The sequence below is a fragment of the Protopterus annectens genome, chromosome 4.part0 (genome assembly GCF_019279795.1).
Source record: "Protopterus annectens isolate FY-2018-M chromosome 4.part0, PAN1.0, whole genome shotgun sequence".
Lineage (NCBI taxonomy): Eukaryota > Metazoa > Chordata > Ceratodontiformes > Protopteridae > Protopterus > Protopterus annectens.
This window is the reverse complement of record NC_056733.1, coordinates 480,939,298-480,957,056: the sequence shown is the minus strand read 5'-3', so window position 1 is coordinate 480,957,056 and position 17,759 is coordinate 480,939,298. Positions and strand designations below refer to the sequence as shown.

The 17,759-nt window shown below is 39.4% G+C and overlaps 1 protein-coding gene across 2 annotated transcripts in view; it reads right to left on the bottom strand.

The window, feature by feature from the left end:
• Positions 1-17,759, bottom strand: part of SART3 (spliceosome associated factor 3, U4/U6 recycling protein) — a 1,581,088-nt gene that overhangs the window by 684,450 nt on the left and 878,879 nt on the right. For both annotated transcript variants that reach the window (XM_044068408.1, XM_044068409.1), the window contains exons 10-11: positions 3,398-3,475; positions 3,058-3,116 (exon numbers count right to left, since the gene is read on the bottom strand). In XM_044068408.1, the coding sequence (XP_043924343.1) occupies positions 3,058-3,116; positions 3,398-3,475 (137 nt within the window). The remainder of the gene's footprint in view (positions 1-3,057; positions 3,117-3,397; positions 3,476-17,759) is intronic.

Here is a 17,759-nt window from a genome sequence, read left to right as displayed (position 1 = left end):
ATCAAATTTCTTGTCAAAATATAAGGAAAGAGGAAGGTTCTTCAAAGATGATACTTATCTACCTAAAGCAATCAAAACTGGCAGAGGCCATACAACTGACTTACTGAAGCACAAGTGAAGACTCACTGATCAGGCTGATAGCAAGAAAGTTCTGACTTATTTTAACACCTGTTATCACACTGCATTCTCATACTTTGGGCATACAGACATGCATACCTCTCAACTTCTCAGCACAAGAAATCTGGACAAAGCCAAAAATAATGGGGGGGGGGGGACAAAGGCCCAAAAACAGGGACAGATTTTAAATACTGCTCCTATAGACTTAGAAATTTGCTAGAACAACAGATTTTACATTATATATTTTCTGAAGGATATGAAGTCTGAAACTCAAATGTCTGTCGCTATTTAATATTAGTTAGGCCAATGCTCAATGATTTGCCAGAAAACACACAAATTTTATGAGGAACAGACCAAAAATAAGAGGCAAAAATCTGGACATTCTGTGGCAATCTGGACAGTTGAGAGGTATACAACATACAGCACAAGAGGAGGGTGCTTAAGTTTTGGTATGATGACCAGAATACGGTATCCTTTGCAGGATACTGCCCATAAGCCATTAATACTGCAACAGTGACCAAGGAAAGACATTACTGTTTGTTATACTACCGTGTTTTTTCAGGAAATACATATTATAAAAGTTTAAGTTATGTTCTAGTATAACAACATTAATCTCCTGCAATGCTGTGAAAATGTTTCACAGTAAAAATAATCATCATCAAAACAGACATATCTGCTTAATTACACAGATACAAATTACCTGACTTGTGTATTGATGGTAAACTACTTGACTATGGATGACCTGAAATCCAGGTTAGTCTTTTCAACTGTGACAGGTCAAAGTATCTACTGAATTAAAAGGCAAATGGTCAAATGAATTAGGAGTGGACTGTAGAAAGACAAAATGAGATCTGCATTGACTTAAAATCTCATATCTATGTAATGGCAGTTACTGCAGTCTCTACTAGTTTACTGGCCTAAATGACACACATAGTTTTAGAATCCATAAAATCGCCAAACTAGAAATATTGCATAACTTTACACCTACATTTAATAAAATTCTATATTGAAACTAGTAGCTGCTGAACTAAATGCAGTTTATTAGGTGCAGCTCTTGAATTCGGGCTGCAGTTGTGCAGCAATGTGCAAGAGAAATGAGAAAAGATCTGTTTAATGGCAGTAACTGCTATGGATGTGAACCCTTTTCTCATGGGAAAGTAATCTTCTAAGAGGCCTTCATCCTGCAATGCCCAAGTACATTACAGACAAAGATATAGCTTTATAAGGTTTAGTTCTTGTAATGGAATCATAGGAACAGCCTACCATCCACAACCTCAATGAACTGGCACAGTAATGGAAAAATGAATTTGTCAGGAAGGTTAAATAGAAAACTTCTCCATTATTTGTTCCACGATACATTTTGAGCAAAATGCTTAGAGTCCTTGAAGTGATCATAGGGGCAAGGAGACAAGCAAGTGGGAGGGAGGGGATGGGATGGAAGATGGGGGAGACATTTGGCTGTCAGAGTACCATACTCAGGATAAAAATTACCATGATCTTGACCAATTTCTCAGTGTCATTTTTTTCTTTATTATGAACCACGGCTCACCCAGTACATGCTTTCTTTTACTTACACTGCAATTTCTCAGCAGTAACGGTTTTGTGTCTGTTTTTTTTTACCTATGCTCATTGTACAACATACTGAAGCCTACCATGTTAAAAAATAGAAAAATACTCTAAGCCAATATCCTGCTGGTTAGGTAAGGAAAGTCAAGCATACAAGCACAAAATACATACTTTTACAAAATAAAAATGTAAGGAGGACTTGTTTTATGTTCTTTGCAAACTATTTTAAGAAAAGAAAGAAAAAAATGCCACATTTAGCGGTGGGTTGTTTGATGGAAAACATGCTTCCATAGCCAATATGTCAGTATATGAAATTCAGTCTTTCTACTCACTGCCTGAAAACCATCAGCCCTCCTGTGGTCAACTGGTCTACTGCCCAGAAGGGTTAGAGATGACCGTTGAAGACTGACATTCACAAAATCATCAGAGTTTTTGCAGTTATGGCCCTAACCTCCCTCACAGCCACTAACCTGTGTACTCTCATTTGCAATGGCTTGCTACACAGTCCAACACAAGGGTTGCCCCTCTACAGATCCAGGTAATTATACATCCATCAGCTTTACCAACCATATATGCAAAGCCATGGAACACATCATAACAGAATTCATCAATGCAGACATGGGCAATTTAACTGAAACAGACTCCATTTTTTTTGGAAGGACAGCTCCTGCCTCCTGAATCCAGTAAGCTTTTTTTGAAAATGTTGTGGACAGTGGTCACTCTGTGCACACTGCTTATCTTGATCTGGACAAGGGCTTGTGATACTATGCTTCATGCTGCATTTTTTAGAACAAGACCACTCGTCCCTCTATCTACTTAACTGAATAAACTACTTGAAACTTCAACAAGTCGTCTTTACTCCTCCCACAGGGAGGGCATCAGAGGCAGTCTCCTAGATCTGCTAGCTAAAGTGATTTTATCTGGACTAATCCTTTGTACTCTGTTTCTTGCTAGTTCTGTCACCCTCTGGGATACCAGACTTCACTCAAGCCCTCTGGATTACCTCTATTCACAGACCAGAAATCATGGCACATCCACTGACCAGAAATCATAGCGCAACCACAGACTTAATTGCCAATAAGTGCATGTTTGGCAAAAAAACAAAAACAGAAGATGGTAGAGGTCAACATCCCTTTTATTTTGTGGCTCCATGTGAGGATGTTGGTCTATGCCTAGAGCTCTGAGAGTTGAACCTGTTCAGTGAATGTCAATCTGTGAATGATTCCCGCATGAGATTCACATGAACACCACCACCAAGTAAGTCATGTAAATGCTCACACTATTAAACTGGACTGCTGATGGTAACAATCATGTGTCATCATACAAAAGGTAATTACTTTGGTATTTATATAATTTATCTATAAAAAATTTTACCTCTATTCTTGCCCAGTTCTGCATAATAGTACAAGATGGGTCACCACTTTCACTAAACCCTAATTTGGAAAAAAAAAATGTTATCAGTCAGTATCATTTAACCACTCAGAAGGAAAAAGCAGAAAGCACATTTACTGATGCGTGTTTTTTCTTTATCAAAATTTCAATTCCTACTACTGCTGCTATATAATTTTAGGAAAATAAAAATATGCAAACCACAGCCATAAATGTTTAAGCATTTTACCCACAATGGTATATTAAAACAGATTAACTTCTACTTAACTGAAAATGTCATTTTTACAGGTTAATTTGAAAAGAACAAAAAATGTCACAAACTTACTTTCTTCAACATCAGTCTTCAAATACTCCATCGCTCGAGAGAAAGCAGATCTCAGTTCTTCCAATTCCTTACTGGAATCTATAACATGTTAAGACAGTAGTTTATAGTTAGACAACAGACTACCATCAAACAACAGGTTTAGAGATGCAATGGGTAGTTATTAGACTGACCAAATGTCTGCATTTTTGTCCATTACCAGCTATATTCGACATCTCTGTAAGCAAGAAATAATGCAAGCTTTCAGTCGCCCTCACTGGTTCATCGTGAGTAAAGTATCAATATGGGATCTGGGCTTTTCACCATCAGCACAGATCTAAACAAACTTAGCAAAAACAAATGTAAGACTGAGTCAGTTAACTGGACTATATACACTACAAGACTCCACACTCAGAATACTTAACTGACATGTCAAGCTGCTAAGTACATTCTTTCAAGCCTAGTACTTTGAGAACTAAACCTGCTAGTTCACTGTGGGTTTCCACAAACACCACATACTTATCTAACTTCTAAAGTGTTGCAAATTGTACTTATTTATGCCAAATATATGGAATGCAACCCCTTTACATTCAAAAATACTGACTTAGACAACAGGTGCTGATTATATGATTCACACAATGTGCAAACACAGAGACAGAAACAATGCACTATTTCTGCATCTTATTTCCACGAGGAACACTTCTTATTTAACACTGCATCATTCCAGTATAATTACTAAAACCACTCAGGCACTCCTAGTGCTGTGCTGGAGATGTTCTTTTGTGTGCTAATGATTTCTATAAATAAACTGTACGGACCTCTTTTCTATTTGAAACTTTAATATAAAGTTCTGTGTGGATTCATTTATTCAGCCTAGAATATTGCTGGTGTTTTGGGGTTTATGGTGCAGTCTTGTAACACCATGCAATTTTTGCTGTAGTTGCCAACTACTCCGCATTTATTGGATATACTCATTTTTGTAATAGTATCCATTTCTAAGCTGTCCTGCAAGCAGAATGATTAAAATTAAGGTCATGTAAGTTATCACTATTTGGGCTTCAACGTAAGACAAGTGCCGATGAAGTTCCACAACAGCAGTTAAGACCTTACACAGAATAAATACACTGCATAGTTCTAAAGACCTTATGTATGCAAATCCACAGACATGAAAAACTGTTATGAAGAGGCAACATAATTTACACGGCTAAACCTAAAGTGGTGGTCTGGTAAAGGTTAAACATCTCTCTAGTCACACCCAGACTTTTTTTCTTTCTTTATGTTTTAAAATAAGTAACTTTTTGGTGCGTTTGTTAGTTACTGTCTATACAATCTGCTAAAATTATTTATAAGCTGAAAATGGGCAAAAAATGAAGTCAGACACTTCACTGTGTGAGCTGAAAAGATCAAATACAGTGATTGACTGCATGGTAGATGGTACAAAAGGCTGTGGCTGCTGTCTAGCATCTGCACAAAGAAGCTGGTAATGAGGAGGTAAGTGAGAGTTCCACTGGGAACAGTTTATGTCAACAACTGAATAAGTGAGCATGAAACTGGACAATTACTTTGCTACAGAAAATTGTTTTGATGAGGAAGTACAGCGGCCTTGAATTCTTATGCAACAGTCAGAAGAAAATACTGACTTGACTGAAAAATATATTAAGGTAATGATGGAAATGGAGCACCTGAAGTAAAGGAAAAACACACAAAAAGAATACTTGTGTTACTCATATAATGGAAAAGAAAGGGTTTGAATTCTGCAAAGTTTATGCAGCAATAGCTTGTGATGTACACTTGTGTGCATGAGAATCAAATAAGGACAAAGCAGGCTCAATGTTTGCTCCTGAAGCAAGGACTATAGCTGGAGAGGCCAGGCATATAATGGCTCATTTTGAGACTTAGGAGATCAAAGACCAAATGTTAATATTGTTGTGACAGCCTAATAAGTTATATAAGGTGGGAATCTTTTTACTTTGCTTTTTAAGAAGAATGCAGTGAGTCACTGACAAAATGAGCAATACATGCTGTATGTGTAAGAATATAAACTCAGGAGATGGAAATTTTGGTTGCTGTACTCCGCATCGTCTACAGTACATTTTCACACACGATTTCAGACTTCGACTATCAAAAGCTTTTGTCAGTCATTACAGGATTCTAGCTAATTACAGGCAGTGTTGCAAACTCAGATAGTTAACTAACTGGTATTATTAGTTTGTATACACCACCTTCTATGTTTATCGGTAATACCACCATAATTTACTCAGTAAACTGTTAGGAATTTAGACCCAATTTTGTGGTGGGGGGGCTTTTTTAGTCTTTGGCACATTAGACAACAACCTCCATGTATATTAATGTATCCAATACTAGAGTATGGAGTCTGAACATTTTCTATCGTTAACTTTGAATAAAGTACATTATACGTGGTGGTATGGAAAAGTAAAAGTATATAATATTTTTGTAAATACTGTAAAATCAACAAGCAAACTATTGAAGCTAACTGTAAGGGGTTATAGTAGTTTTAGCAATTTTTTAGAACGTCAGTATTTTAATAGATTTTTGTTCCAATGGTTGTATTTAATATATACCATTTTGATGTGTGATCTGTTTCGCTTATAGCTGACCTGCAAGAAGGAAGACATAAGAGTTTGACTAACACAATGAATACGCTACATAGTAGCTGGTAAATATGGTATAACACTTGACCTTAATAGAAAGTTTGTCACTTTAAGAGCTAGTTAAGTATGGAGCTGGGTATGATTGGTCAGTGCTCTGGGTGTTCAACTATTTGAATTTTAACTTTTGGCATGGAACTGTCTGTCTGAAGAAGTCCGGATAAGATCCGGACGAAAAGCGCTTTACGTTGATTTATTTTTATACTTCATGGTTTTATTGTTTTACTTGTTCGTGTAAGTCCGAAAATAAACTCAGTGGATTACCTGTTTTTTCGCTTGGGAATCAGTGCTTGGTTTTCAGAATACAGCTGTTACTGGTGGGTCCCACTGTTATTGGTTGTCTTGATGTACAAAACATCATTTGATACAGTATGCTGGGATTTTACGAGTAGGGCAATGGAAGCATTCATTTTCTGATACAACATTAAAGTTAATTAGAAGGCTGTATGAGGGATCAGAGGCAAAAAATCAAAGTGGGAGGGTTCCTCTCTGATAAATTGTGTCTGAACAGAAAAACCTAGTACCTTTGAACCAGGCAGGAGTGTCCTCTTTCCCCTTTGTCATTCGCATTATATTTAGAATTTGAAGGAATGCAAATAGAATGTGAAGGAATGATGGCTTCAGCATGACAATTTGGAGTTAAATGCTTACTACGACACCAATTGGTCTGACAATATTACTGGAAAGAGAACCCTGTGGAAAAAAAAATCTGTTTAGTCTATTTTGTAAGGGTATATGAAACATTCCTTCTGCAGTATGCCAAAAAATTAAACATGAACAAGAAGTATTACTGATCAACATGATAACAACATAGCACTGGATGTGCTAGCTATTAACAGTATGCAACAAATTCTAAGGAAATTTGAAATATTGGCATGAAAATGTTTCCATAAATATTTTATACTCTGCAAATCTGAGAATGATGACCCGTAATGCAAATCTAGTACGCTGGGAATATTTTTTGATCCTATCCCAGATTAAATGGTGTTAAAATTGTACTAACTTAACTGATAAATGAGGTGTGAAGTATAAATACAGAGAGCGCTCTACTTTTACTATGATGTGATGTTCAAACACACTGCACAAAGAAGGAAAATGCAATTTCATTTTTGCTACAATGACCGTTATAAGGAAATGGAGGAGTCATTCAAATGGGAGGTGTCATTCAAATGGGATCCAGTATCTGTCAACCTCTGATTACATGATCAGCAGACCTCGATGCTTTCCCAGACATGGTCTTCATCTGTCACCCCTGGGATTTTGCCTACTGGCCAAGGATCCTGCCTTCCCTATAGTGCCTTTTTAGGCAACGTCTCAAGGACAAAATTCCCGATGTAAACACTTAAACAAGCAAATAAGACTTCTTGTGAAGTCTTCCAAAGCAAACTACGAATCCAAATTAGCTTCCTCATTAACGACAACCATAAGGTGTTCTTTAGTTACATCCGGTAACCTAAAAGGAAAGGTACAGATTTGTACCAGACTGGTAGTTAATGATACCAAATATACTGGAGCCTACTTGTTGGCCGACAGGTTCTGTGAAAACTTCACCCCCCTGTCCCCACCACACATACTCCATGACATCCCTGTCACCTGTCCCCTACCTTGCATCTCTAAAGAGCAGGTCATAAATGCCCTCTCTAAGGCCAAAAAAGTACAGTTGTGTACACTTACCATAAATGTAGATGTTAGAGCGTATTCACTGTTACAGTCATTACATTTGGGTAATCTGCTGGCAGGTTGCCCTCAGTCAGCCTGAATTCCAAAGTCTTGGGTCCTATGTCGGTTGCTGTCTCCTCTCCCATGACGTCAGGTTTATAAAACAAGCAGCCAAAGCCATTTTCTTTAGCTTTTCTTGCCCCAGATGTCAGGTGTCCCCAAAAAGGTAGCAAAAAAAAAAAAAAAATATATATATATATATATATATATATATATATACACACACACACACACATATATATAATTTTATATATATATATATATATATATATATATATATATATACATGCATCGATATAAACTTTACCTTCATCTACAAGCAAATATACCACATACGTTGTAGAAGATAGAGAAGGAAAGATAAACTTCGGAATGAAAGGGGGATGGCGGGCAGGTAACCTGGACTGCAACAGTGAATATACTCGAACATCTACATTTATGGTAAGTGTACACAACTGTACTATGTTCTTTGTGTTTCACTGTTGCAGTCATTACATTTGGGTAGAATCCCACAGCTATGGTTGGGAGGATGGAGCTAAACAGCATTAGATTCGACTATAATGCCCTGCAGAACTGCAGTGGCAAAGCCTGCCCTGGACTTAGAGTAGAGAGGCAAATGGTAATGCTTTGTAAAGGTGTGAACAGAACTCCAAGTAGCAGCCTCTAGAATGTCTTTGGTTGGTACTCCTCTGAGAAAGGCTGCTGAAGTAGCTGCAGCTCTGGTGGAATGAAGCCTAATGCCCTTGGGCACAGGTTTACCATGGTGTAAGTAGCAGAAACGAATGCAGTGGCTTATCCACTTTGAAATAGTCTGATTTGAAATGGCCTTTCCTTCTGATCCTACAACATATGTCACTAGTAATTGCTCAGTTTTTCTTAGAGCTTTAGTCCTGCTCAAGTAGAATCTTAGCTGTCTGTGTACATCCAAGGAATGCAGAATTCTCTCCCCCTTGTTCTGCAGATTTGGATAAAAGGTTGGCAGATGAATAGTTTGGTTAAAAGCCACACTTGCAACCACCTTAGGCATAAATGTTGGATTTGTCCTCGGAGACACCCTGTCTGGGTAAAATATGATAAAAGGCTCCACAGCCATGAGGGCCTGTAGCTCTGAAACTCTTCTTGCTGAAGTAATTGCTAGTAGCAGAGCTGTTTTCCAGGATAAAAACTTTATATCATCAGTAGCAGCTGGTTCAAATGGAGGCAGGGTGAGCTTTTCCAACACATAATTGAGGTCCCATGCAGGAATTGGTGATCTTCTAGGAGGCCTTAAATTTTTGGCTCCTCTAAGATAATGCTTTAGTAAAGGATGAGAAAAGATTGGTGGCTCTGTATTGTAATGAGCCGAAATGGCAGAGGCATGGATTTTAATTGATGAGAAAGATAGGCCTTTGTCAAGCATCTCAGTCAAGTACTGTAATATCTGAGGAATATTTGGTTCTGCTGTATCAGTACCTTGTGCTTGATTCCAAGCACAGAATCTCTTCCATTTATCAGCATAAGATTTTCTAGTACTAGGCCTTCTGGCTTCCAAAATGATATCCATCACAGCTTTACTGAGAGGTGTTGTTTGTATAACTACATGATCAGCCATGCTGCCAGGTTCAGTGTCTGGAGTTGATTGTGCAGGATTTGATTGTTTTGCTGGGAGAGTACTTGAGGTCTTTGAGGTAAGCTCCAAGCTGGGTATTGAGACAAGTTCCTTAGGATTGGGTACCAGTATTAGCGTGGCCAGTCTGGGGCAATTAGTATCATCTTTGGTTTCTCTTGTTTGACTTTTAGGAGGACCTTGGGAAGAAGAGGCAGTGGAGGAAAGGCGTAAACTGATTATTTTTTTTTTCCAACTGAAAGATAGGACGTCCACTTTCCATGCTTTTCTGTGATAAGTCCTTGTGCAGAATCTTTTCAATTGATAATTCTGAGGGGAGGCAAACAGATCTATGTCTGGGCTCCCCCATTTCTTTGTTATCATGCTGAAGACTTGTGGATCTAGTTTCCACTCGTGAAGATCCATAAGATTTCTGCTTAAATTGTCTGCCAGAGTATTTTGCTTTCCAGGCAGGAATTGAGCTTGAAGATGTATTTGGTAAGTCAAAGCTATGTCCCACAGTGTCATGGCTAATCTGCAAAGGGGGCATGAGTGAGTGCCCCCCTGCTTGTTTATATACCACATGACCGTGGTGTTGTCCGTCTTTATCAGTAGTTGTCCTGGCTGAAGTAAGTCCTTGAAGGCTGTCAGGACATTTTGAACAGCTAGCATCTCTTTCTAGTTGATATGTAGATGCATTTGTTTTGGGGTCCATATGCTCTGAATGCATCTTCCCGCCATGTGGGCCCCCCAGGCATAATCCGATGCGTCTGTTGTTAAGGTTTGTCTGGCAGGGGGTAGAGTGAAGGCCCGTCCCGTGTCTTGGTGACATGCTTTTTCCCACCATAGAAACTCCTGTTACAGGCAGGGAATGAGAGCAATCATTGTTTCCAGACTGTGACAATGTTGACTCCATAAACTTTTTAGGTACCATTGAAGTTTCCTCTTGTGCAGTCTTGCATATGGAATCAGTAGGATGCAGGATGCCATGAAGCCCAAAGCCTGCAGAATTTGTCTTGCAGATAACTGGGTTTTTGTTGCCATCAGTTTGAAGTAAGTAGTCAGTTGCCTTTGCTTGTCTGGTGTGAGGTAAGCCATCTAGGCAGTTGGATTCAAGCTTGCACCCAGGAATGTTATCTTTTGAGAGAGTACCAGTTGTGATTTCTTTTTGTTTATTGTGTACCCTAGGCATGTTAGAAGCCTTTTCACAAACACGCCAGGCATTGAAGAAGAATGCCCTTGTTCTCTGCTTGAATGAGGCAGTCGTCCAAGTAAGGATACATCTGAATACTTCTTTGTCTGCAAAATGCAATTACTGGTTTCAGGCACTTTGTAAAGACCCTGGGCACAGTATATAAGCCAAAGGGCAGTGCAGAGAATTGGTAATGCATTAAGCCAGCTTTGAATCTGAGGTATCTTCTGCACGACTTGTCTTATTGGGACATGCAGGTATGCCTCTTTTAGGTCTAATGTCACCAGCCAAGCATTCTTGTCCAGCATTTGCAGAAGCTGCTGCAATGTCAGCATTTTGAATTTTGGAATGTCCAGGTTGTTGTTGTATCTTTCGGCTTTTCCCAGTTAGGGGTCGCCACAGCAGAACTCCGGTCCGCTAATGATTGGCAGTAGATTTTTACGTACTGAGTTGCCAGTCCTGATGCACAACCTTCAACGAAGGTACGCCCATTCACACATGTCTCCACATAGAAGACGCTTTAGCTGAGAATCGAACAGGACAATGTCTTACTGTGAGGCGACAGCGCTACTGCAGCACCACCACCGCATTTGGAATGTCCAGGTATGTGTTCAAAATCGATAAATCCAGTATTGGCCGCCAGGCCTCGTCCTTTCTGGTTACCAAGAACAGTCTTGAGTAAAAACCTTGTCCTTTTTCCTGTTCTGGTACTGGCTGAATGGCCCCCATGAGGGACGTAACCTGTTTCTGTGCCTCTGCCCATTGATTTTTTGGCAGGTCTGGCCAACTGTTTGCCATTGGCAGAGTATGGAAATGGAATCTGAATCCCTGTGATACTATGTTTATCACCCACTTGTCCTGGGTTATTAACTGTCAATTTTGAGCAAAAAGTGCTAATTTTCCCCCTAAAGGTGCTGCCAAAAGATAAGTTCTTGGTGAAGGCAGAAGGAAGTCATTGGGACTGTTTTCTGTAGGTGTGCGCTTTATCTTCTCCAGATTTGGAGTTAGAAGCGCCCCATTGCTTTGACCTGTATGAATCTTGTGCCTGGTGTCTGGATTTGCCCCTTTGAGCTCTGTCTGACACCGGAAATGACCAATTGTTTGTAGGCCAGTGTCTACTGAATCTTGGTGGCTGCACTTGTAAGAAGTATTTTACAGTTTGCATAGACTTAGCTTTGTCTTCCATTTTCTTTAAAACCTCTTCTGCCTTAATACCGAACAGAGCATCATGCTGTAAAGGTGCATCTAGTAATTTAGCTTTAAAATGATCAGGCAAATTTTGTTCCTTTAACCAGGCGTGCCTCCTAATCACAGATCCAGTAACTGAGGCCCTGCAGGAGGCCTCTAAAGAATCAAAACCACATTGCAAAGTATGCTTTCCAACTTGTTCAGCTGCATGCAATAATTCCTGCAATTCTTTATTTTCTGCACATTCAGAAATTATTATTTTCTGTTTCAGCAATCCCATAACAAGTTGTTGATACATGAGCATATGAAACTGGCAATTTAAGGCCCTAATTGCCAAGGTTGCAGATGTACAAACGTTTTTCCCCCATTAATCCAGTGCCCTTGAATCTCTGTCAGAGGGGGTAGGATTTTTTGCTGTTGAGGCCTTAACTCCCTTTGGACCCTGTGAAATAGTTTCAGGATCAGCAGCAGGGTTTCTAAATAAAAATGTGTGTGTCAGGGACCCTGTAATATCTGTCAGGTTTGCTGGGAGACAGAGGTAAGGAGTCAGGGGTCAAGCTTGACTCCGAAAACACATCATCCACAATGTCTAAAACAGGGGGCATGGCTAAAAGCCTGTGCTGAGGGAGAAGGAAATCCCTGAGCCTCTTTTTGATTCTGAGAAATCTTGACTCTCCCAGTGAAAATGCTCCCTCAAAGTATGCAATGTTTCTCCAAATGAGTAATCCTCAGGTGGTGATGCAGATGGTATAGATTCCTCTACATCAGAATCCTCATAGGGAGGTATAGATAACTCCTGATCAGAAGAGGAATCAAAAGAAATAGAAACCTCATCTGAAGATTCATAATCAGTGTCTTGCCTAGGCCTCTTATCTGGAGGGGGGGGGGGGGGGTGGGAACCCCTGATCAAGGTAATCAGGTCTTCAGCCATTTTGATCATCCTTTTTTAGGCATAGAGGCCTGTGCACATGGCTCATGCGTCAGTTTTTTAGTTTTAGAAGTTGCTTTTGTCTTTGGTTTTGCAGCTGTTGTCGGTTTGATATAAAAATGTTGAGGCCTGAATACACCCTCAGAAGCCGGTGCCTGCTCAGCGGCTCTGGACCCATCCGAGGGAGATACATCCGTGGGTCCAATACTATGAGTATCTCGCAGTATGCCGGACTCCACATGGGTGTCGGTAGGGGCCTGCGACTCGAAAGTAGTGGGTATCAGGGGCTGCAAAAACGCCTCACTGAGTACCAGCGACTGGCTTAGGAGAAGCTTCGTCGTCGGTTTTGGACCTCGACTGTCTCTCTCTGTCCTTTTTTTTGCGTTTTTTTATGTACTCCGGTAGTCGGATTGCTATCCGACGACATTTCTGGGTAGTTAAATCAGTTTCCAAAATACTTTGAGGCAAAACTATACCGACGCTTAATAGTGCGTTGGTTAAATCTAGCACAAAACAGACAGCCAGGCACGCTGTGATCAGGGCCTACGCAAGGAATACAGTATAAATGGAAATCCTTATAAGGTATTTGCTTCCCACAAGTAATACAACTATTAACTTTTTCTGACATCAGTATGGAGCAAGAAAAAAGTTTCCCCAACGGGGTAACTTAGCTTTAGTGAAGACTTCGGTTCTGAAACTCAAACTCGAATATTTCAGGAGTCGGCCGACCGGCACTTGAGAAAAGCTTCTTCTTCGGGCACCGCGCGGCAAGAAAGACTAAAGAAAATGGCGTTGGCTGCTTGTTTTATACCCCTGACAACCTGATGTCACGGAAGAGGAGACAGCAACCGATGCAGGACCCAAGACTTTGGAATTCAGGCCAACTGAGGGCAACCTGCCAGCAGATTACCCAAATGTAATGACTGCAACAGTGAAACACAAAGAACATCACAGCATCAATGGGACTGGGGTTATCTTACAGATTAGTACCTCGCTGGCGGTACTGCGCAGCTTTGGGCGTGTCTGGCATGATTGGCAGTTTTGACTGACAGGTGTAGTTGTCAAGGCCAGCGTCGACATGCCCGCGACAGCTACTTCAAATGTGAAATGTGTTGCACATAATACCGAGTAAGCTATTTTCAATTTAACAGAAAAGTATTTAGTGCCGTGGCTTTACTTGCCCCAAGAGCGGTTTTTAGGAATGCTGTGGTGCGACTAAGGATTCTGCATCGGTATTGTAAACGTAACAGTGACAGCAAGTAAGCTGTTTTCAATTTAACACAAAAACTGCTGTATAAGATGAAGTACATATGCAGTGCTTTCTTGCAGTAAAAGCAAGAAAGCTATTTCCAATTCAATTCAATCCCCCAATGTAGAGTGGTCTCGGAGTTGGTATATATAACTAGGGAGGTGCAGGGGGGCGTGCCCCCCTGCAAAAACATTTATAAGACTGTTTTACGTTGTGTTTGTTTACCTTCCTTGTTTACAGTAATTATTTATTTAAAAGATATGGCGCATATCGCGTAATGAGGATGATACTCATGTTACTATTGCATTTCATATACGCAATCGACTTTATTCATACAAAGCAAAAGGTAAAGGAAATGTATACTTTTCCCCCAATGTAGAGTGGTCTCGGAGTTGGTATATTTAAGTAGGGGGGGTGCAGGGGGGCCTGCCCCCCTGCAAAAACAATTATAAAACTGTTTTACGTTGTGTTTGTTTACAGTAATTATTATTAATTATTAGTAATTATATTGCGTAATGAGGATGATACTCATGTTAATATTGCGTAGCCCGGCCCATGGGCATGTCGGGGCGGGATTTGCTACTGCGCATCCTGCGAGGTACTAATCTGTAAGATAACCGGGACTGGATAACATCCCAGGCTGTGTCCTACATGGGCTCCAACAGGAATTAGCAACACTGGGTACTCATTTCAGTCATAGTCTAAGCACCTGCTTTGTCCCAGTTGAATGGAAAATGGCCATCGCTATTCCTTTGTACAAAGGTGGCATGTCCACTGATCCCCAGCAACTGCAGACGCATTAGCCTTATCTGCAGGGCCATGGAGCGAATCATCATGGACTTTATCAACAAAGATATAGGTAATCTCCAAACACTTGACACTACTCAGTTTGGACCGGTCAAAGGGAGATCATGTCTGTTAAACCTGTTGGACTTCTTTAAGACAGTCACCTAGGTGCTGGAAGAGGGGAAATCCATGCATACAGCCTACTTAAACTTAGCCAAGGGTGTTGACACTATTCCCCACTCAGGCATCGACAAACTTGCCCAGCTAAGTATCAACCCTTATATTTTTAGATGGGTCGCTTACTGGCTCACAGATAGAACACATATAGTCAAAATAGGGGACTCCACCTCCAACAACAGACCTGTAACCAGTGGTGTTCAACAGGGATCAGTCCTGGGACCTCTACTGTTTGGAATCTATTTCTCTAAAGTACAGGCAAAAACCAAATGTCTATGGCTGTGATTGCAAACTGGGAGCAGTCATAAAGTCTTCAAAATGATGTCAACATCCTATAACAGGGCCTTAAACAAATGACAGATGCCAAAGTCATGGTCAAACTCAATGCAAAAAAATGTACTATCATCCTTTTCGGTAAGAGCGATGCTCATGCTAACTACCACATCAATAGTAACACCCTAAGTACATAGTCAGTGGTGAGAGACCTAGGCACAGAGGTCGACTTACCTTTGATCACCATGTCTTCACAGTAGTAAGAATGGCATTCTATATTGCTCAGTAAAAGCACTGCCTCCAGAAAAAATGAAGTTATAACCTCCCTCCTGTGCTCTTCCCTCATTAGGACAATAATTGAGTACAACACCTGTTTTGGTATGTACCTTTCCAAGTACCTGCAGCAATTGTAGAGACCACAAAGTTTCCTCAAAGCAAATTCTAGGTCTTCAGCATCTATCCTATGTGGATTGTCTGAAATCACTCTCACTTTATTCTGTTTCATATAGACCACTCAGAGGCGATCTCTACCTTGCATATAAGGCAATCTCTGGCCCTGCTTTACTGGAAACGCTGCACATTTGCAAGTCAAATGGTACACAGGTTACTCGCCCTTAAGACCTTAACCTGGTATGTGACATTAATAGAACCTGCTGGAGGGACAGATTTCTCTCCCAGAGATTATCACACATTTGGAACAGACTCACACTTCATGTTAAACACAGCACTTCATTGGCCCTCTTCAAAACGCATCTAGATGACTGGATGGGTAACCGTAAATTCACCCCAGGCGTTAGGTGGTAATCGTGGAAATAACGGTAGAACTTGGCTTGGCTTGTAAGAGCTCTAGGGCCATTATTTTACTTATTTATTTTACATTTGTTGACCAGGATAGTCTGAGTGTGAGCCCATTTTCATGGAGGCCTGGGAAGAAAAGCTCCAATAAAACAACAACAACACTGACAGGTACAGTGTCAGTTTTACATAGAATTTAACAGAAATATTTAGAGACAACAAACAAAGTACAATATACACTAGACTAGTGAAAAGGAGAAAGTCATTAGAATATATTAAAGTCGTGTTTGTATATATATATATATATATATATATATATATATATATATATATTTTGAGGGCAGTTTGTCCATCTTTAGTTGATCATTTGAGTATAATACAATACGTGTACATATGTATACCCTTACAAAAGAAAAGGAAAAGGAATTATCAAATTATAATCTTATTGTAGGTAGCTGACAGGTTTTGTTAACAAGTGGGAGTGGGGTCTAAGTGGAGATTATAAAATTTAGGGGATGAAATTTGATGTGTGCTTATTAACTTCTATGATCCTAAAAAAGGGGGAAAATAAAATCTGTAGACTTTAGTGAACAGTGCTACAATATTCTACCACACAAGATTATTTATTTTTGCTTCTGAAAAAGGTTCTTTAGATTACTAGTGCCACTAGTATGCTGGTTATATGGTGGGATGTTGTGTACTAGACAGCTTCAAAAATCATTTACAATGGGGAATTACGAAAATTGTAAGAAGGGGGTAAATCAAGCCTGAAAATAGAGAAGCACATCCAAAAATAGGTAGATCAAGGACAACGGTTGCATATTAGACAACGGTATTTCAGACCCCTGCCTCAGTTTATCTAAGATTACATTAATCTTAAAACCGACCAAGAATCCCACAGACACTTCTAACTACAGACCCATAGCTTTACTGAATAATCAGTATAGCTACACTAGCCAACAGATTAAAAAATATATTCTTCACAACATTTTGTCCCTCCCAATCATGTTTTATCACTGATCAAACACTAACTTTACATACATTACAACACTTAAAAACACCAAACAATCCCACACAATTTGCTCTTTCAAATGATGTTTCTAAGGTTTTCTAAAGAATTGCTATTCAAATTCTGTTTGTAGTTCTAAACAAATGTAATGTTCCTGAGACCTTTATAAATTATCTGAAAGTTATATAGCTTAATCCATCCACTCAAATACAAATACATTAATCTCACAACCGGAGTAAGACAGGGATGTCTGCTTTTCTCATACTTGCTTAATCTTTACATAGAACCTTTATTTTTTTTTTTTTACATTTCACTAAAAAAAAAAAAAAACATATTACAGTTTACCTAAATCCTTCTTTTAACATCCATATTCATTTCACAGTTTATGCAGATGATGTAAACATTTACTTAACTAATGTGAATACTGACCTTCATAAAATTAAGACTACAACTTAATCATTTTCTGATGTAGCTGACTAACAGATGAACCCTGAAATATGTAACATCTTCCCCCTCCCTATGACCATAGCTCCATCAGGGTTGAATGTGTTAATTATTCACTAAATTACTAAACATAATTATACAACTGCTAATACCTTCAAATGTTGGTCAGATATTCAGTATGACCTACTCAAATGGTCTAACATAACATTTTCTTTCTTAACCAAAGTGGCATTATTAAACTGAACTTTTTTGCCAGATTGCTATTCTATTTTTGATCCTCTCCTCAAGCTATTCTTGTTAAATTCATCAATAGGACTGAAACTTCTCTTTCAAAATTTATATTTAACCCAAAATCTATTAGAAAAAGTATTC